Here is a 22,892-nt window from a genome sequence, read left to right as displayed (position 1 = left end):
ACAAGCTCTTAATGTTTGAAGACCATGAATGTGGTGGACATACATATGGTTGAATGGTTTTTGGACAAAATTAGTATTTCCATATAAAAACTCATATTTTACACTATTTTAGATGGAACTAGTCAAAATTTAATCCACAATTGCTGAAAGTTGTCTAGCTTGTTGTTTGTAGATGAAATGAGGTACCAATAAATGGTTCTTATTGTTTAAGTATACAGTATATTAGGGTCATTATTATTCTTAAACTCTTATTTTGATTTTTCTAGAGTATGAAAAACAGATTCGCCTCGATCAGCATCAGGTGAAGAAAATAAAAAGAAAAAAGCATAAGTTGAAAGTTGAATCTTCAAAGGAGACATCACAAGAAAATGTAAGAGATGTACAAGTGTTACCAGAGAAATTAGAAAAGGATGAGGAAGTGGTAGAATTAGAGAAGCCAAACTTGGATGCAGCTCTCAAGGATTTTTACTCTGTTATTGGAGATGATATACCTTCTTTGACTGAAACAGACAATACGAAGTTTTAGAGATTACTAACCAGATTGTATAGTGAGAAAGTTTCAGAAGGGTATGAAGTTGTTAATTTGTCAGAGGATATGAGTGATTATGAACGAAAAAAAAGACATGAGTATTTGAATATTGGTTTCTTGTATGTTAGGGATGACCTCTCAGATTATTTATGCTGAAGATCCTGACCTTCTCCCTGAAAATTCTAAGCAGTTAAAGAAGTCTATAAAATTTCTCTTGAAATTCTCAATTATTACAGTAGGTATTTAGATGATGGCAATCAAAATAATAATTGGAAATTTGAAAGAGAAATAATTGGAACAGAGGCCAATGGAATGCTTCAAGGCAGCAGAGAAATAATAGAAGTAGATTTCAAGGTTTTAATGATGCGCAACGGTAGGTCTTACCAATGATGGTAACTGGCTTAGAGGTGGGGGCGGGGGGAAACAGCGGCTAACAGGGAGAGTAGACTTAGTGGTAGAGGCACTGGAATGTATATGACCAGGGACCAGATTGTTAGGGGGGAAAATGAAGATATAAGTGTTGACAAATTTTTGTCCACTGTAAGAAATGAGACACTTTGAAGCAGAGTATAATAGTGGTGTATGTAACAGATCATGGTGATGATGCCAGCAGTACTAGGATGATAATAGAAATGAGAGAGAAGGATCCAAGAGAGAGGTATAGATTTAGTAATGATGATGATACTTTGCAGAGCAGTAGAGTTTTAGAAAGAGGGTCATTGCATTACAGTCGTGTACCTGAGGGTTCTCCTAATAGAGGAGACAACATACCACTGGAAAACAGATGGGCTGAAAATGGGAAATATTCTGGAAGACAAAGTAAAAATACAAGGGATGGTAATTCAGAGGAAAGGAGGGTTAATTGGCCTAATGATATAAGAGGAATATTCATAGCAGAAGCATTATTGATCAAAATATTTATGGTAGAGAGAGGGAAAGTATTGATAATATGAGGCAAGCAATTCGAAGGGAAAGTAGCAGCAGATGGCAAGATGAATATGAGAGTGAGAAAAGGGCAAGAATGAGTATGTGAAGTTCCAAGGGGAGACAGGAAATTTTAGAGAGAGAGAGTTGGGACAGGACTAATCATAGGAATGATGAATGGGAAAGACCAGAAAAGGTCTCAGAAGAGAATTGGAGTAGAACTGGGGTGAACGACGTTGATAGACAGGAAAGTCAGAGTAGTCTGTCAGAAAATTTAAGGGCCAGAGCTGAGCAGAGTTATGATGTCAGTTGGGATAGACAGGAAAGACCACATGAAAAAAGGTGGGATGGAACCAGCATGGACTTTGATAATAGAGGGGAAAGGTGGGCAAGGTGGCCTGAAGGTAGACAAGATTTGGACTGTAGAAGGGCTGGGTATAGTGAGCCAGGAGCAGAGTGGCAAAGAAACGAATTTCGGCATGCAAAAATAGATGTAAATGAATCTTTAAGAGAGTGGAGGGGTGATGTGAGGAACCCTGAGTGTAATCAAGGAAGTAAGTGATAGGCAAAGGGATAAATGTATGCAACAAGATGAGATAGATGAGGAAAGAAGGGCTGATGAAAGATATCAGTACTGGAGAAAATCTCCATGGGGTTATGACAAAAGAAATGATAGAAATATTTATAATGCTCATCAAAGTGAAAGAATGGATTCTTGTGGCAGGAGATCAAGTGAATACCAAGGAAGTGCAAACAGATTCCAAAGTCATGAAAACAGAACTTACTCAAGTGGTACAAGAAAACCTGACTGGCATCAGCATGATGATAGATGGTCAGATCAGAACTCACAAGTGATAGGGTTTGTTCCAGTGGTGAAGGCAGATCAGATTATTCTGAAGAAAGTTTTCGAATCAGAGGTCAGGACCCTCATGAAAATTGGGGCTCACCACATACCTTTAGAGATTCTCCTGATTGTCATCAGTTGTCAGGGAAATCATCTGTTCCCAACCCTGGTGACTCATCATATTCAAATCAAACACCTTATGAGCCTGAAGTGGACTTGACAGTCAGACCAGAATGGAAAAATAAAAGAAGAAGAAGAAATAAAAAGGGTGGTTATGACACCTATCCAAGTTACTTGGTTAAAGTAAGTTAATGCCTTTTAATTTTTTTAAATTAAAATTTTATGAGTTAAGGTAGTAATAATGATATGTCACTTTATTTGCTGTTTTTCTATGACATATACTTTAGTCACTGTTGTAACTACATTAGTGTACATTCATGAAATATACACCTCTTATTTCGTTTATGGTTACTATATGGAAAGATGTAGTTAAAGTTGTTCACCAAAAAAATTATTTTTGGGAGTCTTATTCACTGGTAAATTCCCACTGTACTTGTCGTCAGTCTTATCAACCATGAAGCCTTTACTCACTTTCCTTTACAATTTCTCTCAGTTCAGCCTACAGTGCAAGTAACTGGAAATCTCTTATTTATGATGAATTTTACCTACTGTTAAAGTTAGCTTATATCTCCATGCCGATTAGGCAAGTCAGTATCAAACAAAAGATCAAATGGCTGCCCAGATGACTGTCTAGTTCACCTGTTCTCCACCAGGTGTGTTTCAAATGTTTGAGCTCATGTCAGAATTCTCCGTCGCCATTGTGCATAGGCGATTGTTAGTATTCTGTGAAGTTTGGCAGTTTTGAACCCGTTTACAGTACCAATTGTAATTTCATTTTCCTAGGATGTCTGCCATTGAAAGCAAAACCAATAACACCAGGCTATGTAGGAATGATTTTTGTGTAAGCAGGATGTTGGAATTTGTAGTTCAACATTTGGTTTGTACTGGCTGCAGAGGTATGCAGTTGATATTGAAACTAGATGTGAAGAATGTAGGGGATTGGTCTGAGGACTTTATGCTTAAATATGTTAGATATAGGGAAGAAGGGAAGCTGATAGATTGTGAAAGCAATTAGTTAGGTCAGGACTAAAGCCTTTTCAGTTCTTCCCTACCTAGTGCCCTTCATTTGCAGCTATGCCCTACTCAGGCTAGGCATTTTTGATAATGCTAGTATTGAGACTTCTTCTGTAGCTCTGCCTTCTGCTCCCTTTTCTGTTTCAAGAAAGACCTGTAATTTTATATAGATAATAATTTTTTTTATCTTATTTATGGCAGCTTTTAATTTCATTAGAAATCTAATTTTGTTTTTATGCATTCAACTTACCTGGCAGATATATACTTAGCTATAGACTCCGTCGTCCCCGATAGAAATTCGAATTTTGCGGCACACTCTACAGGTAGGTCAGGTGATCTACCGCCCCCCGCCGCTGGTGGCGGGAATAGGGAGGAATCATTCCCGTTTTCTAAGATAGATTTTCTCTATCGGCCGTGACAGCAACATTGTTGTTGTTACTCCTGATTTGATTTTCGTGTTTTTTTCATCACTATTGATCTTCTAAGCCGGTTATTTTGGTGACGTATTGGATCTTTGGTTTGGCATACTCTTTGGGGGGACGTGGACAGTTTTTTGGCTTGGTTTTGGATATTTTCATGATGTCGGATTCTAGCTTTACGGTTAGAAGACAGTGTAAATGAGGGATGCATGGTGAGGCTACCGAAAGCTTCGGTAGACCCTCACACAGTTTGTAAGGGGTGTAGAAGGAATGAATGTTCAATTTAATTCTAACACCTGTGATGAATGTGTAAATATGAATGAGGAAGAATGGAAGAATTTAATTCATATTTAAGGAAGTTAGATATGGATAGGGCTAGAAGGCTTCCTCCAGAAGCGTAAGTAGGTCTCGCCCTAACGAGCCTATTAAATTAACACCTAACCCTAAACCTCTATCTTCTTCCTCTAGTACTAAGACTGCAAATCCGACAACGGAAATTGCAGATCTTAAAGTTGCGCTACAAAGGATGGAACGTCAAATGCTGACGTTGAAAGGTAAGCACAGTGATAGTGAATTAAGTGTCCCTAGTGCAGTGGAGGGTGCGTCTGATCGGCTCTGTCTCGCTCCCGGAGGCCTAGACCTCTTCCAAGCTCACAGGCCCAGAGGAGAAGGAATGTCGAAAGCCTTACGGAGGTTACGGAGAATCCCCACCGATCAGGCGTCGCCTCGGCAGATTCTGTGACGACCCGAACTGCCAAGGATCGCTATCGAAAAAGCATCCTAAAGAAGTGTTTTTCTTCATCAGATTCTTCACCGAATGTAAAGGGATGGAGTTCTGATGAACTGTCACGCCCCTTAAAGAGAAGTTGGAAGGCTCCAACTTTGGATTCAAGCCCTGAGCTTTTCTCCGATCTATCACCTTGTGAGAAGAAGAAAAGGAGATTGGTTCCTAAACGGAAATCGGAGTTTCCTTCCGCTTCTAGACATCCCTCACCTGAATCAGGGAGGGAAAAAGAGAGTGCGGCTGTGAAAATTATCCTAAATGTGCAGGAGCAACTTTCGGCCTTAGTAGGAGTTTTTACTAAGGAAACTCCCAGGAGAAAGGACTCTTTCCTTCCTATAAAGAAGACGAAGGGAAGGAAAGAAGAAACGGAAGTTTCGGCTTATACTCAGAGGAGTATGAAGAATGCGCCAAAAACGCCAACCTGGCGCAATGCGCCAGATGCGTTTGAGACTCCATACGAGTCAGAAGAGCCAGAAGCGTCAGATGCGCCAGAAGCGCCAGCCTGGCGAAATGCGCCAGAGGCGCCAGATGCGCCAGAAGCGCCACCCTGCCGAAATGCGCCAGAAGCGCCACCCCAAAATGTTCCAGAAGCGGCAGCTTGGCGCAAGAAATCACGAGCGCCCAACCCGGCGCAATGATCCCCACAAGTGACAAATAAGAGACGGACTTCTTCCAAAGACAATTAAGCCAGAGGATTTGTTTTAGCTTTCGGAAGGATAAACCTTTACCTGACAAGGACTCTAGTTGTCGCACAAGCGGCCCATATTCCTTGTCAGGACATAGGTGGTTCCGGAGAAAGTGATAGGAGAGGACATCCTTCGTCTGACAGGAGAGAAAGGTGTCGCACAAGCGCCATCGCTCTTGCCAGGAGAAGGATAAGGTCGTTTTGCAGGATCAACCTATCTCTCGTAGGGACGCAAGTTATCGCACAGGCGGTCGTCGTTCTTGCGAGAGTGGGGGTGGGGGGATGTTGCAAGAGGCCAGTCTCCTGCTGGAAATAAACAATCCTCTTGGAATGGATTGGAAGAGATTTCGGACTCTGAAGATCAATCGGCTCCGGTTATGTCAGATTACAAGACGCTGGCAGCCCTCTTACTTCAAGAGTTTGGGGACTCTTTAAGCCCCGACTTCTCCTCCTCTCCTAAGGTCCTTATTTACAAGCACGAAGGTCCCGAAACAATCATCTTTTATTAAAATGAAGCCAACCATTTCCATGAACAAGGCTCTCCGATTCGTAGGAAATTGGTTGGAATCCAAGGAGAAGGCGGGGAAGACAGTCTTTACCTGCCCTCCTTCCAGACTATCAGGAAAGAAGGGAATTTGGTACGAGACGGGCAAACCACGGGTCTAGCTCTCCCGTCCACTGCCGAAGCAGACTTTTCGAATCTGGTAGATTCGTCTAGGAGACAAGCCTTGTCATCAGCAAAGATCACATGGGGGACTTCTGAGATGGACCATCTCCTCAAGGATTGTTTTTTAATGTCTTAGAAGTTTTTAACTTGTTAGACTGGTCCCTTGGGGTGTTGGCCAAAAAGAACACAAGAGAAGGAATCTCTTAGTCCAGAAGTCCTTCATAGTGTTCTTTCCTGTATGGACAAGGCGGTTCAGGATGGATCAGGAGAGGTGGCCTCTCTGTTTGGAACTGGTATTCTGAAGAAGAGAGTCTTATTTAGCTCTTTTCTGACGAAAGCAGTTACTCCTACTCAGAGGTCATCTCTTCTGTATGCTCCTCTGTCGATCGGACCATTGTTTCCTTCAAATCTAGTAAAAGATATTTCTCATTCTTTGACAGAAAAGGCCACACAAGATCTCTTGGCCCAATCTGGCAAAAAAATCGAGGACTTCGGGTCCTATTAAGAGAGAGACTCGGGCTCCTCACAGCCCTTTCGAGGGAGTACCTCGGCCAGACCCTCTTTTAAGAAGAGAGGAGTGCAGAAGAGAGGTAGGTCTTCCTTCAGACCTATCAAGAGAGCGAAATGAGACAGCAGCCTTCAAGCCCACCGGTAGGAGCCAGGCTTCGGAAATTTTCGCCGAAGAATGGCTTCGGATGACAGGCAGAAATTTGCCTTTCCGTGGTAACAAAGGGATATATGATCCCCTTCCGAGACAGACCTCCCTTGACCTACGAACAACCCGAGGGAACTGTCAGCCCAATACAGGGACCCTGCCAAGAAAGAAGCATTATTGCAACTGTAGAACAGATGTTGCAAAAGGAGGCCATCGAAGTGGTTCGGGATCCGCATTCCCGAGGATTCTACAACCGTCTTTTTCTGGTTCCGAAATCCTCGGGAGGGTGGAGACCGGTCCTGGATGTGAGCGCATTGAACCGATTTGTGGAGAACACAAAGTTCTCTATGGAAACATCAAAATCGGTTCTTGCGGCTCTTCGTCAGGAGATTGGATGGTCTCCTTAGATCTACAAGATGCATAATTTCATGTCCCCTGCATCCATCATCGAAGAAATATCTCCGATTCATGATGTAGGGGAAAGTATACCAATTCAGAGCCCTATGCTTCGGCCTTTCAACGGCCCCTCAAGTGTTCACGAGGCTAATGATGAATGTTGCGAGATGGCTACATCTAGAGGGATAAATATATCCCTTTATCTGGACGATTGGCTAATAAGAGCAAAATCGGAAATTCAGTGCTTGAAGGACTTGGAGAAGATTTGAACTTGACAAAATCTCTGGACTGCTCGTGAACCTCGAGAAAATCACATTGATCCCCAGACAGAACATAGTCTATCTGGGGATACAGATGGATTCTCGGGGTTTTCGGGCGTTTCCATCTCAAGACAGAATTACTCGAGGCTTAGAAAAGATCTCGAACTTCTTAGGGAAAGAACGGACCTCGGCGAGGGAATGGCTCAGTCTGCTGGGCACCCTTTCCTCGTTAGAGCAGTTCATTTCCCTGGGAAGATTAAATCTCAGACCTCTGCAATTTTATCTAAAGAGGATGTGGAGTCAAAAGACAGGAGACTTGTCAGACGTTTTCCCATCCAACAGGGGATAAAATCCGACCTAAAGTGGTGGTTAACCCCATTAACAAGGAACGAAGGGGTGTCCCTCTTGATTCGGAACCCTCACCGAGTGTTGTTTTCCGATGCCTCGGAAACAGGTTGGGGAGCAACACTGGGTCCAAAGGAAGTAGCAGGTATTTGGACCAGACAACAAACTACTCTGCACATCAATGCGAAGGAAACTCCTGGCAATTCATCCTAGCCCTGGAATACTTTGAAGCGGAAGTCAGAGGGGTGTTAGTTCAAGTCAATTCCGACAACACCACAGCTCTGGCTTACATCCGGAATCAAGGGGCACTCACTCTTTCTCTCTGAACGAAATAGCGAGAGCTCTATTAACCTGGACAGAGGAACGGGGCATTATTCTGCGTACAAGGTTAGCCAAGGAGTAAAAAACCTAAGGGCAGACAGGTTGAGCAGAAAGAACCAGGTTCTCCCGACAGAGTGGATGCTCAGGAGTTTTGCAGACAAATATGGTCACTCTGGGGGAGAACACCAGATCGACCTGTTTTGCCACGTTCCTCTCCAGGAAAATAGACAACTTCTGCTTGCTAGAAGCAAGATCCCAGAGCCAGCGTCGATGCCTTCCTCATGGATTGGTCAGGCATAGATGCATACGCCTTTCCCCATTCAAATTGCTGGGGGAAGTAGTAAGGAAATTTGTGGCATCGGAAGGAATGAGAATGACTCTAATTGCTCCCTTTTGGCCTTCCCGAATCTGGTTCACAGAGGTACTGGAATGGACGGTGGACTTCCCCAGATCTCTACCAGACAGGACAGATCTGCTCAGACAACCCCACTTCGAGAGGTTCCACAGAAACATCCAAAGTCTCTCCCTGACTGCCTTTCGACTATCGAAAAACTGGTCAGAGCGAGAGGCTTTTCAAAGAAAGTGGCAACTTCAATTGCTAGAGCCCGCAGAGCCTCTACCCTGCGGGTCTACCAATCGAAGTGGGAAGTTTTTCCGTAGATGGTGTAGGTCGAAGAAGCTGTCCTCTTCCAATACCTCTGTAACCGAAATCGCGGATTTTCTCCTCTTCTTAAGAGAAGAATCCAAATTGGCCGTATCAACTATCAAGGGATATAGGAGCATGCTCTCAGCTGTTTTTAGAAACAGAGGCTGAATCTCGAGATAATAACGATCTTCATGATCTCATCAGGTCTTTCGAGACTAAGAAATTGAGATCGTCGATTCCCCCGAGTTGGAACCTGGACGTTGTCCTAAAGTTCTTGATGTCGGACAGGTTCGAACCTATAGATAAAATCTCATTCAGAGATCTTACTAGCAAATGCATATTCCTGTTGGCTCTAGCAAACTGATAAGAGGATCAGTGAATTGCATGCTTTGGACTCTCGGGTGGGATTTAGAAAAGACTCGGCTGTCATTTCTTTCCAGGATCTTTTCCTAGCAAAGAATGAGAACCCTTCTAAACCTTGGCCTAGAAGTTTTGTTTCGAAGTCAAGGGACTCTCTTCTCTGGTAGGAAGAGAGTTGGATCGGTCCCTTTGCCCAGTCAGGACCTTAAAATTTTATTTAGAAAAGAAGACACAGCTTCAGGGATGTCGACAAGGTCTTTGGTGTTCGGTAAGAAACCCCAAGAGACCGATGTCAAAGAACGCACTCGCATTCTTTGTCAGAAATGTAATTACCGAAGCTCATAGGAATTGCCAAGAGAACTCTTTAAAGCTGCTGAGAGTGAAAGCTCACGAAAGTCCGGGCTGTGGCAACTTCCCTTTCTTTTACGAAGAATATGTCCATGAGAAACATTTTAGCAGCAACTTATTGGAGGTGCAATTCAGTATTGCATCCCACTATTTAAGATGTTAGAATAACATACGATAAATGTTTCGCTCTTGGACCTTATGTATCAGCGGATACTATGCTGGGAAATATGGAGCAGACGCTGATCCTTAAATTTGTTTTTAATATTTTTAATAATTAGTTTTAATATTGTTGTTGAGTTGTGGGTTGCTTGAAAGGATGTTCGGGGATGACTCCTTTCAATCGTAGTACTAAAACCCCAATGAGGATCAGGTGATCGGGATTAGTGTCGTGCTCTATGATCATGCCCAATAGGCAAGGTGTTTTTTGTCATGTAAGTGGAGGAGGCCCCCCATTGACAAAGATCCTAAGTTCTGAAGCGTAAGTGGGTAAAGACCCCTGTAACAGACCATCAAGAACTCTTAGCATGAGGTCACTACCTCGCTGAGGCTCTTGAAGCGATACGGGCTCCTAGGCAGTAGCCATGAAGTCTTTCGCTAACACAGGTAGGAATCAAGGTTTTGGAATTTTTAATTTTATTACCTACAACATATGTTGTTTCCTGTCTATTTCAGTAGATTAGCTGTCTCTTACCTCCGCCAAAGGTGCCAATCAGCTAAGTATATATCTGACAGGTAAGTTGAATGCATAAAAATGTTATTGTCATGATACAATAAAGTTTTATGCATACTTACCTGGGCAGATTATACCGGTGTATGGCCCACCCGACCTCCCTCAGGAGACAGGTGGAAGAGAAAATCTGTCTTAGAAAACAGGAATGATTCCTATTCCCGCCACCAGCGGCGGGGCGGTAGATCACCTGACCTACCTGTAGAGTGTGCCACGAAATTCGAATTTCTATCGGGGACGACGGAGTCTATAGCTAAGTATATATCTGCCAGGTAAGTATGCATAAAACTTTATTGTATCATGACAATAACATTTTACCATTTTAAACACCAATCATTAGGGTATCTATTTTAAACTCATTATTATTTATATAACTTACATTAAACTCCTTATTTATGGTTTCCATTAAACTCTTTATATTTCCATTTTCAGTCATTGTCATCATAGTGCTGAATGACTCTTAGGGTCCCAGTGCTAGGCTTTATGCCTAAATCACATATTCCATTCCATTATTAGAATAAAAAAAAAACAATGTTATCCCATGAAATGCTACTAAGCTAGTTTTGGTTTTCAACATTTCCCAGTTGGTCTATTAAAGAAAAAATTCATTATTAAATTAAAGAAAAAAATGTATATCCCTTGAAATGCTACAAAACTAGTTTTGGTTTTCAACATTTCCCAGTTATTAGACAAACCTTGAGTCCCAAGGTAATAAGGTGAGGGTATTCTGTACTTGAGCAGCAATCCTAACTCCACCGAGAATCGCCTCTTTTGCTGAATTCATATGCTAATAAGGTAGTGATTTGTATTTTATGATAAATTGTTTTGTACAAGAAAAATTTTATTTCATGGTTTATTTTTTTATTACCTTGAATGCCATCATCAGATAGCCTTTAGGACTGTGGGCCACATGTGGGGGAACATAGCAAAAAGTTCCGAGAAGATTTTCAAGACATTCTCAGCCAACTCTTATTTCTTAACCCTCTTACGCCGAAGCGGTAAAAAAAAATTGTCTCCCGTGTGCCGGAGGTGTTTCAGAGTGAGGCGCGGAAGCGGAAAAATATTTTTTTCAAAAAATCACAGCGCGCTTAGGTTTTCAAGATTAAGAGTTCATTTTTGGCTCCTTTTTTTGTCATTGGCTGAAGTTTAGTATGCAACCATCAGAATGAAAAAAATTATCATTATCAAATATAAATAATGCGATATATGATAGCGCAAAAATGAAATTTCATATATAATTGTATTCAAATCGCGCTGTGGGCAAAACGGTTAAAGGTAACAAGTTACTTTTTTTTTCGTTGTAATGTACACTCCAAATTGCAATCATTTTGGTATATAACACATTGTAAAATGATAAAGCAAAAGCACAGAGAAAATATTATCACAATAATGCTGAATTTCGTAACGCGCGGACGTAAAACAAATATTTTTTTTTTTCAAAAATTCACCATAAATCTAAAATATTGTCCTAGAGACTTCCAATTCTTTCAAAATGAAGAAAAATGATTGAATATTACTATACTGTAAGAGTATTAGCTTACAATTGCAGTTTTCGACCATATCTGACGAGTTAAAGTTGACCGAATGTCGAAATTTTTTTATATATTTTTTTTATATGCAATTATTTTTAAAAAATAAGAAAAGCTACAACCTTCAAATATTTTTAGTTTTATTCTACATGAAAATTGCACACATTTCCATATATAAAACTCTATGAAATGCCTAATATGAAATGGAGCAAATATTCCGAGAATGGTACGGTACGCATTTCGGAGATTTGTGGCGGAGAATCCGTGCGCGGAGGGAAGGAAAGATTTTCTTTTTAATTCACCATAAATCTAAATATTTTGCTAGAGACTTCGAATTTGTTTCAAGATGAAGATAAATGACTGAATATTATAGACTGTAAGAGTTTTAGCTTACAATTGCGTTTTTTCGACCATTTCAGTAGAGTCAAAGTTGACCGAACGTTGTTTTTTTCTATTATCATGATTTATATGCAATATTTCAAAATGAGAAAAGCTACAACCTTCAATTATTTTTTTTTTTGTATTCTACATGAAAATTGCGCATTTCATTTTCACATATAAAACTTATGTAACAAGGCTAATTTAAAATGGTACAAACATTACCACAATCGCACGTATGATTTTTTCGGAAGAGTTACCGTGAGGACGTAAAGAAAATGTTATTTTTTTCATAAATTCACCACAAATCAAAATATTGTGCTAGACTTCCAATTAGTTGCAAAATGAAGGTAAATGCTTGAATATTACTAGAATATAAGCGTTTTAGCTTACAATTGTGTTTTTCGACCATTTCGGTAGAATCAAAGTTGACCGAAGGTTGAAATTTTGGCAATTATCGTTATTTATATGAAAATATCTCAAAACTGATAAAAGATACAACCATGGGTTGTTTTAGTTGTATTGTGCATGAAATTGCGCACATTTCCATACATAAAACTTTATATAATGGCTAATTTTAAAATGTGCAAACATTACCACAATCGCATGTATGATTTTTTTCGGAAGAGTTACCACGCGGACGGAAGGAAAATGTTTTTTCATAAATTCACCATAAATCGAAATATTGTGCTAGAGACTTCCAATTAGTTGCAAAATTAAGGTAAATGATTGAATATTACTAAAATATAAGAGTTTTAGCTTACAATTGCGTTTTTCGACCATTTCGGTAGAGTCAAAGTTGACCGAAGGTTGAAATTTTGGCAATTATCGTTATTTATATGAAAATATCTCAAAAGTTATAAAAGCTACAATCATGAGTATTTTATTGTTGCATTCTCACATAAAAAATACGCACATTTTCATAATATAATATTTCATGTACGGCTAATTTACAATGGTACAAAAATTATGTCAAAGTGACGAAATAATTTCCGAGATGTGTCACAGATACTTTTTAGTGCGGCAAGAAAGAAATTCGCGCTTGCGCGCCTCGCGTAACGATTGTAAAACAAAACAACACCTTGATCCGTGAACTCCCAGCATCCCCCAAGGCGCGTAATTCAAAAGTTTTAGGCTGGTAGGCCTATAAGTATTTTTCCGCGAATTTTAGAAAAAACTTTTGCAAGTCGACGTAAAATACGTCCACGGCATCGGCACACGGGAGACAAAAATGTCGACTTAAAAAAAATATGTCCAGTCGGCGTAAGAGGGTTAATTTACTCAATTAAGCTTCATTCTATCACTGCAAGTGGGCATTGCTGTCAGTGCAGCTCACTGCACTGTAGGCATTTACTAAAGGGTGGTTGTAGTGCCCCTTTAGCCCATAGCTTTATCCACTTTTTAGCCTATTCCTATACTTCCATTCTTGTAAATTATTTTTCAGAATTATTCTTTCAGCCTTTCATGTTTGGAACACCTCTTAGTTAGGTCTGCAAAGTTAGCAACATTGGTCTAGTCAGTGCTCTTGAATTTTTTTTTTTTTTCCCTTAGCCAATTCCCTTTTTCTTAATTTACTTACTGAGGCTTCATTCTACAATTTCAGGGGACTTTGCTGTCAGTGCAGCTCATGTGCACTCTAGTCATTACTAAGGGGGTTTTTGCAGTACCCCTTCCATCCATAGCTGTATCCACTTTCTAGCCTATTGCTCTACCTCCATTCTTGTAAATTATTCTTTCAGCCCTGTTGCTGCCTTTCATGTTCGAAACCTCTTCAGTCATGTCTGCAAATTTGGCAACATTGGCCTGTTTTTTGTCACTGTGCATCTGTTTGTATGCAGTTTTTATCTGTTTGTGCTTTGGCATTCACTTGCTATAGGCTTGGCAGTCCCCATGTTCCCAGTTGTTTTGTTATCTTCAGGTTGCTCTCGATGTCTGACCATTCCAGCTTACTGGTCCATTGCCATTACATGATAAATCCTCAGTTTTTCAAAACTTTTTGGCATACTTCTGCAGCTTCTCAGGTCTTGTCATCCCGACTTCATCAGTGTTTCACCCTCTTGCTGCAGCTGCTTTCCTCACCATAAGTTTCTAGCAGAAAAGGCAGGTTTTATTTTGAACAAATCAGTTTCTTAAATTATGATCTTCATGTGACTGTCTTCATGCTATTTTATGAGTGAGTGAGTTTGTATAAAAATTGCTTTATTTGGAAAGTCTCACCATACAGAGATAATGGCGCACAGATAAAGTATTGATAAGCTGTTCATTTATCTCAAAAACTTTTTTAATTTCAAATCTTCTTTATAGCTGTCGGTGAAAGTTAATTCATGGAAGGAGTACAAGGATATTGTTAATTCCATGTCTGAAGGAAAAATTCTAAATCAAGGTCTTGGTAAAGTTTTGTGGAGAGGACCGCCTTCAGTACCACTCATCAAACCTTCCATGGCATCTACTTTAGGTAAGATATCAACTTTGTTGCAAACTCTCATGTCATTTACTTTGGGTACAACAAACTTATTGTAAACTATTTTTGACCTTTTTACTGTGTACATGATGAAGATATATGCTGCCAAAACCATTAATGTTAATAATTATGTGGCATACATTATAGTTAGAATTTATTTTTTTACTTGCTTTCAGAAAATATTTTGAATAATTGTTGTATCAAGGCAGAGGAGGATGCCAACCCAGGTGAGGGACATCCAATGGAGGGTTACTTGGTGTTGCATTATGATGTGTATCTTCCTAATATGGTCTATAGAAAATCAAGTCCATCCATCCCTGGTAAAAGAATTACTGTGATAAGGTGAGTAGTAGGTAATTTGACTAAACTATGTAAAATTACAACCTAATATACTAGCAAATCTGTTTTGCAAACTAGGGAATAAAAAATCATGGCGATTATTGTAATGAAAATAATCAGTGTGAGAATTCTAGGCTGGAGAAAGAAGTTCATAAGCATAAAGTGGTTTTAGAAAAGGCAGATTTGAACAAATCAGTTCTTCTTAAATTATGATCAGTACTATTACAAATAGTGAGTTTGATGTGAAATAAAGCTCTCCAAAAACATTCCTACAAATTATTTTCATACAATCAACTTACCTGGCAGATATATACATAGCTAAGACTCCGTCGTCCCTGACAGAAATTCAAATTTCGCGGCACACGCTGCAGGTAGGTCAGGTGATCTACCGCCCTGCCCTGGGTGGCAGGACTAGGAACCATTCCCGTTTTCTATCATATTTTCTCTGTCGCTTGGAATGTAAACACGTTGCAGTTCCTCCTGACTTGATTTTTGGATTTCATCGCCATTGATCTTCTGGCTATCTTTTGCAGGGAAGTACTGGGTCTTTGGTTCGGCATACGCATATTAATTTGTTTTAATAACTTTGGCTTCGAAAATTTTGAAGAATTGTTTACGTGTAACTACCGAACTTATCGGTAGACACTCACATAGTTTGCAAAAGGAAAAGTTTAATATTTATTCATTAATAACGTGTAGTAAATGTTAAAATTGATTGAGGAAGTTTAAGCTAACTTCCTTCTTGAGGAAGTCAGAATAAATAGAAATTAGTTTCGCTTCCTTTAGAAGTTTTTATAGCTCTCGTACTAACAAGCATTAGAGCATTAACAATTCTAGTAGTGTTGTATCCTCATCTCCTTCTTACTTCACAGAATCTTCAAATTCATATTGCAATTTGAAGACAAAGGAATGTAGCTAAATATGAGCTATTGAAAGGTAAGAAGTGATTTTAGTGTTCCCCTTTGCAGTGGAGGGTGCGTCTGATCGGCTCTGTCTCGCTCCCAGGCCTAGACCTCTTCCAAGCTCCCATGCCCAGAGGAGAAGGAAAGTCGAAAGCTGTAAGGAGGTTTCAGAGAATCACCTCCGGTCAGGCGTCCCCTCGGCAGGTTCTGTAGCACGTCCCAGAACTGCCAAGTTCGCCATTGGAAAGGTCGTCCTCTAATAATGAGGTGCGCCCGATCGGCTCTGTCTCGCTCTCAGGCCGAGACCTCTTCCAAGCTCACAAACCAGAGGAGAAGGAATGTCCGAAAGCTGTAAGGAGTTTCAGAGAATCACCTCCGGTCGGGCGTCCCCTCTGGCAGGATCTGTAGTACGTCCCAGACTGCCAAGGATAACCGTTGGAAAGGTATCCCATAATAGTGATTTCGTTATCCGATTCCTCATCGGAAAGGGGGAAGTTCTGACAAATTTTCGAGACCTTCTAAAGTTATTAGAAATCTCTAAGTAACTGGATTATATCCCGGAAAGTATTACGGAAGTATATCCTCCTTCCCCTAAATCGGATACGGAGAAGTAAGAGCGAAGATCCTGGAAAGTTACTACAGCAGATATCTTCGTTGATTGGAGTACTAAGGAGGGTCCTTCTCGGAAAGAGGACCTCTTCCTTCTGGAATCCCGTCCACTAGAAGTCTCTGAGAACTCGGACGAGGCACCTATCAAGAGTCTTGGTGGATAAGGAGAAAGAAGTTTCATATACGAAGAATTTTCTTGAAGATGCAAGATATTATCTTTCTTGCAACAGACTGCTCAGGACCGCTTCAGAAAAAGCGTCCTGCGAAAGTGTTTCTCTTCTTCTGCTTCTCCTTCACATATATGAGGGTGGAAAGACTCGGATCTTTCCAAGCCCCTGAAAAGGCTTTGGAAGAATCTTCTTTGAACTCGAGCCAGAGCGCTTCACTGATGAAGCTCCCTCCTCGATCAAGAAGTTGAAGTTGTGTCGACGTCCCCTATAGGACGTAGCGGATCGTACTCCTACGAGGTCTCCCTCCCCTCCCTTGAATTGAGGACGCGGGAGAAGCTTCTAAGAGTATCCTACTGGCTGTTCAAGAGAAGCTAGCCTCCTTGGTAGGAGTTATGGCTAAACATCCTCCTCGTAAGAAGGACGTTTCTCTTCCGATCAAGAAGTCTCGTACTCTCTCTCTCCTGCCAAAAAACGAGGCGTCTTTCAGACATGAGCTTCGTCTTCTAAACAAGTAGAGGAAGATTTTCGGTCTAGTTCGAGAGCGAGAGAGGCTTATACCCAGACAAGATGTCGCACAGAAGACACCAGCTAAACGTGAGGCGTCTTCCAGCGCGAGGCGTCATACAGAGGCGTGGAATCAGCCAGACGCGAGACTATAGCCAGGACTTATTCCGGGGACGTGAAGCTTCATCGAAGCACGATGGCACCAGCCAAGTTTTTGGCGCCAGCCAGGACGCCAGTTGAGTGCGGAGACGTCTTCCAGGCGCGAGGCGTCTTCCAGAATGTGAGCAGTCAGCCAAGCGCGAAGCGTCAGCCAGGACGCTCAGCGGACGAGAGTCATACAGGCGCGAGGCGTCTCCAGATGCGAGGAGCCAAGGTCTCCAACCAAGCGTCAGCCAGACGCCAGGCGCCAGGATCTCAAGCTTCTTTGTGTTTGGAGATAGCTTTCACAAAGACTCTCCTATTTTGAGATTTGTCACAAGATTCATTTTGGTTGGTTTTCCTGACAGGGACACAAGATGTCGCACAGCGACCGTAGCCCATGTCAGGAGGGACTGTGACAGTGGGAAGTTTTCTAACTAGAACAATCTTCTCATGACAGGGAATTAATGTTCGCCTAAGCGACTTCATCTCTGTCATGAGGGTTGTTTTGGAGAAATAGTCCCTCTCTTTGTGAAGAGAGGCTCTCTCCTTAGTGACTCCCTCTCTTCTACCAACATTTGGAACAAGAGATGGAAGACATAATAGACTAGGAAGTCAAGGAGGGTGCAGGTCTTTCAGATTACAAGACCTTAGCAACCCGTTTCATTACAGCTTTATGTCCATGTAATAGGAAAAACTGGAATGATTCTCTTCGATCCACCTTGCTTCTTGTCAGGATCTCCTTCGTCTAACACTAAATTGTATTACAAAGATAGAAATTTTTCCATCCTCCCTCGGCCTCGGAGGAAAGAAAGAATGTAAAAGAAAATCATCCTTTAGACTATCGGTATGGTCAAGTCATATGCACACACCGAAGTAGACTACAGTTTCTTAACATCCTTACTTAGGTTTCCTAGATTAAGATGTTTTACCTGAAATGTGCAGCTTTATAATGGATTCTTATACGGCAGAGCACGATATGAGATAATTATCTCATGCTTTTTAGAAACGCATGAAGACAGCATAATCTTTTAGAAAATCGAATTTTGCTCAGGAGAAGATATGGATGAGTTCGATGGGAAACATCCTTTTCGTGTCAGAAGGATGTCCCTGGATGGACTATAATACGTTTTTTAATATACTCCATCCCGGCGCAAGCTAGAAGCGCCAGAAGCGTAAGATTCACCTAACAGGATCTGTTTTCTCGATTTAGCGATTTATTAACCTATAAGTCCATCAATCTCTATCTATCTCTAAGAACATCGAGAATTTCTCTTTTTACTCCACTGTTCCGTTTATAAATAGAAGCTATTGAGAACAAGAACACGGAACGAAACGATATCAAGAGGTTCGTGGTATCAGTTTGCACTTCCGAGACAACCTTCTCGATCAACGATAACTGTTAAACATCAGTATAACATTTATTGAAGAGTTGTGAAGTCTGAGAGAACCTTCTTTATAGATCTCTTCGCGAAGTGTAATAAGGACTTTCTTCCTACAAACTGCTGCCTTATTCTCGAACAAAAGGTAACAATACGCCATCTTTACTGTTAAGGGGAATAAACTTTAGTCTTTTTTCCCCTAGTTATATATATTCTTAACAGATATTAAGATAAATGGGCGTCAAAGGAAGAAGATGAATGCCTCATTTTGGCCATAGAGAGGTTGGATTCACAGAGGCCACGTTATTCTCTCAGCATGGGTCGGAAGGGTTTTTCTAAGAGATTAGAGATTTTATCGGAATCTATTATAATGGACCTGAAAAAACCTATCCGATCTGAGTCTGTCTGTGTGCAGACTGACCAGAAGTAAACATGAATGAGAGGATTTTCAAGAGAAGCTTGATAATTCCTTCAAACAGGCTAAAGACATAGAGTGGCTGATGATCGTGCTAAATGGAAGGGGGAAACTGTCCTCTTCCGATACCTCCGTGAACCACATAGTGGTTTTCTTCCCTTTCAGGGGGAAGTGTCACCTTTGTATTTTCTGCTTTCAATGAATTCAGTAAAATGATATATTCTCTTGACAAAGAGTATTAGAGATAGAAGAGAATTAAGATCTTCGGGATCTTATACAATACCTCTATACGATAAAGGTAGGAGATCTTATACTTAGAATGGGATCCTATTTTGGGCCTCAGATTCCGTGTTCTGACAAGATGGAACTGCTCCTCATAAAAATTTTAGGAGAATTCTTGGTTTTTCTTGGCCCTAAACTGCCAAGAAAATATTGAAGTTTTTGAGCATTGGAATCTCGCATCTTATTCAGTGGAGACTTGGCAACGATTTTTTATCAGCATATGTCTGTTAAAATAAATTTAACCCTCTATTCCTGACTCAATGATTTCGGAGAGAAGTTTCGTTATCCAGACAGGGTACTTATGTTTTTTTCTACGAAAGAAGAAATGGTTAAAACATTTTTCCTACAGTCTTTTTTGAATACAAGGAGGACTCGAAATAGATCCCAGAAGACATTGAGAGAGATACTTTAGAGCTAGAAATCAGGGGTCCTCCCAATTTCAGCTCGTAGTTACCTTCGGCTTCCAGGCTCCTTCCCTTCCTTAGAGCAAGGATAGGGAAGATTTGGCAACGAGAAACCTCATCATCATTTCAGAAGAGATCTCGTTAGCAAAGGAAATAATCACGAAGGATCCTCATCGGATAAAGACTCTTATCTCTCGCACTGTTAGATTCCTATCGTCTACTAGATGTAGCTGGATACAATCACCTCCCATTGCCGGAGAGGCCTAAAGCTCAGAGTGGAAGAATTTCTTCCGTTCTTCTCCTGTCCCGATGAACCATTGTGATTCTTCGGGACTTTCAGACAATGTAACGCAAGACAGACGCCAAGTGCCGTAATGTCATTGTCTGATGAAGAGACAGAGCGGGCCTCCAACCTGGCGCATATGCGCTAGAGGCGAACAAATTGGACAGATAAGAATGTCCGATGTGTACATCGCCAGGCAACCTCGAGACTCTACCAAGCTAGAAGCTCAAGCAAGTGGGAGGGATCCAGATAGGCTCCAGAGGCTAAAAAAGAGCCAACCTGGAACCAGGAGCGAGGAGTCAGCCAGACATCAGGCAAACTCGAAACGCCAACAGGTGCAAGGCACCAGCCAGGCGCGAGGCGCCAACGAAGCGCGAGGAGCCAACCAGGCGTGAGGCACCAGCTAGGTGCGAAGCTCAAGCCAGGCGCGAGGCGCCAGACAGGTGCGAATCTCCAGCTAAGGCGCGAGGCATCAACCAGCTGAGAGGCGCCAGTCAAGTGAGAGGTACCAGACAAGCGCTAGGCTCCAACCAAGAGCGAAGCACCAGCCAGGAGCGAGGTTCCTGCCAGGCTTCAGGCTTCAGACGGGAGAGATCCATTTCAAGAAAGCCCTGGTCTTCTTTGAAACATGGAGATCTCCTAAGCACTTCATAGTGACTTGATTCCTTCAAACAGCTGAGAATTAAAGGCGCAGGAAGTGAGCGCTTTTGCAAATTCTTGTTCTTTACATAACAATATGTCATATAAGACATATTAGCTATGTTGTACGGTAGAGGCACTCTGTGTTGACTTCTCATTACACAAAGGATGTCAAGTTAACCTACGAGAGATCCTTCTCTTTTGGTTTATACGTTTCTGCGGATACGTTACTGGGATAGGAAGGCCGACACTGATCCTTAACTTTGAGTTAAAGTTATTTAACTTAATGAAATTATTGGGGTTTTTGAAAGGAGTGTGGGAATAACTTTTCAATTTGAGCGCGAACCCTCGTGTTAGGATCAGGTGATCGGGATCGGTGTTGCGCTCCTTAGTTATGACAATAGGCATAGGTGTTATTGTCATATAAGTGGATTAGCACCATTGACAAGTACCTTTTAGGCTCTGCCGAGTAAGTGGATAAGACCCCATCGGCAGACCCACAAGAACTCTTGGCCACAGATCACATATCTCGCTAAAGTTTCTTGAGGTGATGCAGACTCCTTGGCAACAGCCATAGAAGTCTACCACCTATCAGATAGGAACCAAGGTTTATTTATACCTACAACATATGTTGTTTACCTGTCTATTCCATGTTAGCTGTCTCTTACCCTCCACCAAAGGGTGTCAATCAGCTATGTATATATCTGACAGGTAAGTTGATTGTATGAAAATGATATTGTTATGATACAATAAAGCTTCATACATACTTACCTGGCAGATATATACGATTAATGGCCCACCCAGCCTCCCCGCAGGAGACAGGTGGAAGAGAGAAAATATGATAGAAAACGGGAATGGTTCCTAGTCCTGCCGCCCAGGGCAGGGCGGTAGATCACCTGACCTACCTGCAGCGTGTGCCGCGAAATTTGAATTTCTGTCGGGAGGGGACGACGGAGTCTTAGCTATGTATATATCTGCCAGGTAAGTATGTATGAAACTTTATTGTATCATAACAATATCATTTTTTTTAGCTCCCTTCTTCTTTCACAGGCAGTTACTCATAATACAAGAAAGGTGGCAAGCTGTCTGCTGAGCATTTGGGGATCCAGGGGCACATGCAGTTACCTACCTGCTTACTAACATTTTCTTTACAGGGACTTTGGTGCTGTTAGCAATTAATGAACCATGAATGTGGGGTATTACTTATAAACACTGTGTTTACAAGTTTTTTTTTGTGAATTAAATTTTTACAGAAATTTGGACATTTTCATTTCAGAAATGGTGCAGTTCCCTCATTAAAACAGATTCAGGAAGTTACCAAAAGGTTTCCAGATGAGGCACCTGTTGTTTGTGCTGTTGTGACAGTGGGAGAAGTAAGATTGTACACATTATCCCCCATCACCATTCCTTCTAGTTGACAAAGCTTGTTGAAAGAAAAATCTTTATTGTATATACAGAATATTTTAGATTTTTTTTGGGGGTAAATATTGTATAAAGCAGGCTTTTATACAATGATGTGTATTTAAGACTTTGTACTGTGGTTTTTGAATATTTGTATTTTAGCTACAAGATATGTAAACCAAACAGCTGTAGCCATATTGAGAACTTACACAGTTTTGACATTTTTGCAGACGTGCAGTTTTGACAGATTGTATTACAATGTCTGAATTCTCATGGTAATATTAGTAGTGAACTGATGCAGTAAACATTGTGAATTTTACATATTGGATTTAAAAACGCTTTTGAATTGTAACCAGTATACAAAACGAAGTATTATCAGTCAGTTTCTATATCTTGTAATCAATGATATAGGTACACGGCAGTCCCCTGGTTCCATCAGGCTCGGGTTAAGGTCATTCCGGAACTTTGGCGCTGCTAACCACAAGTTTTCAGAGCTGTAAGAGGTTTTACGGCACTGTAACCTGCTTTAAGGCGCTGTAACAGCATGGTTAAGTGCTATTTATTACCATTATAGTTATGATGATTCGGGTTATGGCAACTTTCGGCTTCAGTGCCCTACTGGGAACGGAACCCCTCTGTAACCTTGGGACTGCCTGTATATGAAATTAAGTTTTGAGAATGGGAAAAGTACAATTTTTAAAGTAATTTGTATTTTTCCTAACATACAAACCTGAAGGTCTTTACATAAGGGTATTATTTGAAGCGTGAGCTAGAAACTGCCATTCACTTTTAAACAAGTAGTTAACTACTACTGGTAGGGATGGGAGCCCTGCCCGCCCACCCATCAGTATGCACTCACTTGCCTTTTGGCCCAGGTATCAGAATGAGGGGTGGCTGAGGTAGGCAAGCAAGAACACAGTCTTGAGGGGTCAAGACCCCTGTCCGACGACTCTCATGAAGGCTCTTGGAGTGCACGGAGTCACGTCCCACTAAGGGGGCCCCCGAGTTCCTT

At 41.2% G+C, this 22,892-nt stretch overlaps 1 protein-coding gene across 2 annotated transcripts; it reads left to right on the top strand.

Annotated features, from left to right (window-relative positions):
* Nucleotides 1-1,565: 1,565 nt before the first annotated feature.
* On the top strand, nt 1,566-21,930 carry LOC135203753 (uncharacterized). Of its 2 annotated transcripts, none has more exons than XM_064233700.1 (4): nt 1,566-2,600; nt 14,256-14,406; nt 14,589-14,754; nt 21,756-21,930. In XM_064233700.1, exons 1-4 carry the CDS (start codon nt 2,283-2,285, stop codon nt 21,895-21,897), a joined length of 777 nt encoding a protein of 258 aa, XP_064089770.1. In that variant the 5' UTR covers nt 1,566-2,282; the 3' UTR covers nt 21,898-21,930. The 2 variants fall into 2 exon arrangements, with proteins under 2 accessions (XP_064089770.1, XP_064089779.1); XM_064233709.1 differs by lacking the exon at nt 21,756-21,930 and adding an exon at nt 21,530-21,692.
* Nucleotides 21,931-22,892: the final 962 nt, after the last annotated feature.

This window comes from Macrobrachium nipponense, chromosome 24 (genome assembly GCF_015104395.2).
Source record: "Macrobrachium nipponense isolate FS-2020 chromosome 24, ASM1510439v2, whole genome shotgun sequence".
Lineage (NCBI taxonomy): Eukaryota > Metazoa > Arthropoda > Malacostraca > Decapoda > Palaemonidae > Macrobrachium > Macrobrachium nipponense.
Note: the sequence above shows the minus strand (reverse complement) of the source record. Positions and strands in the feature narration are given on the sequence as shown.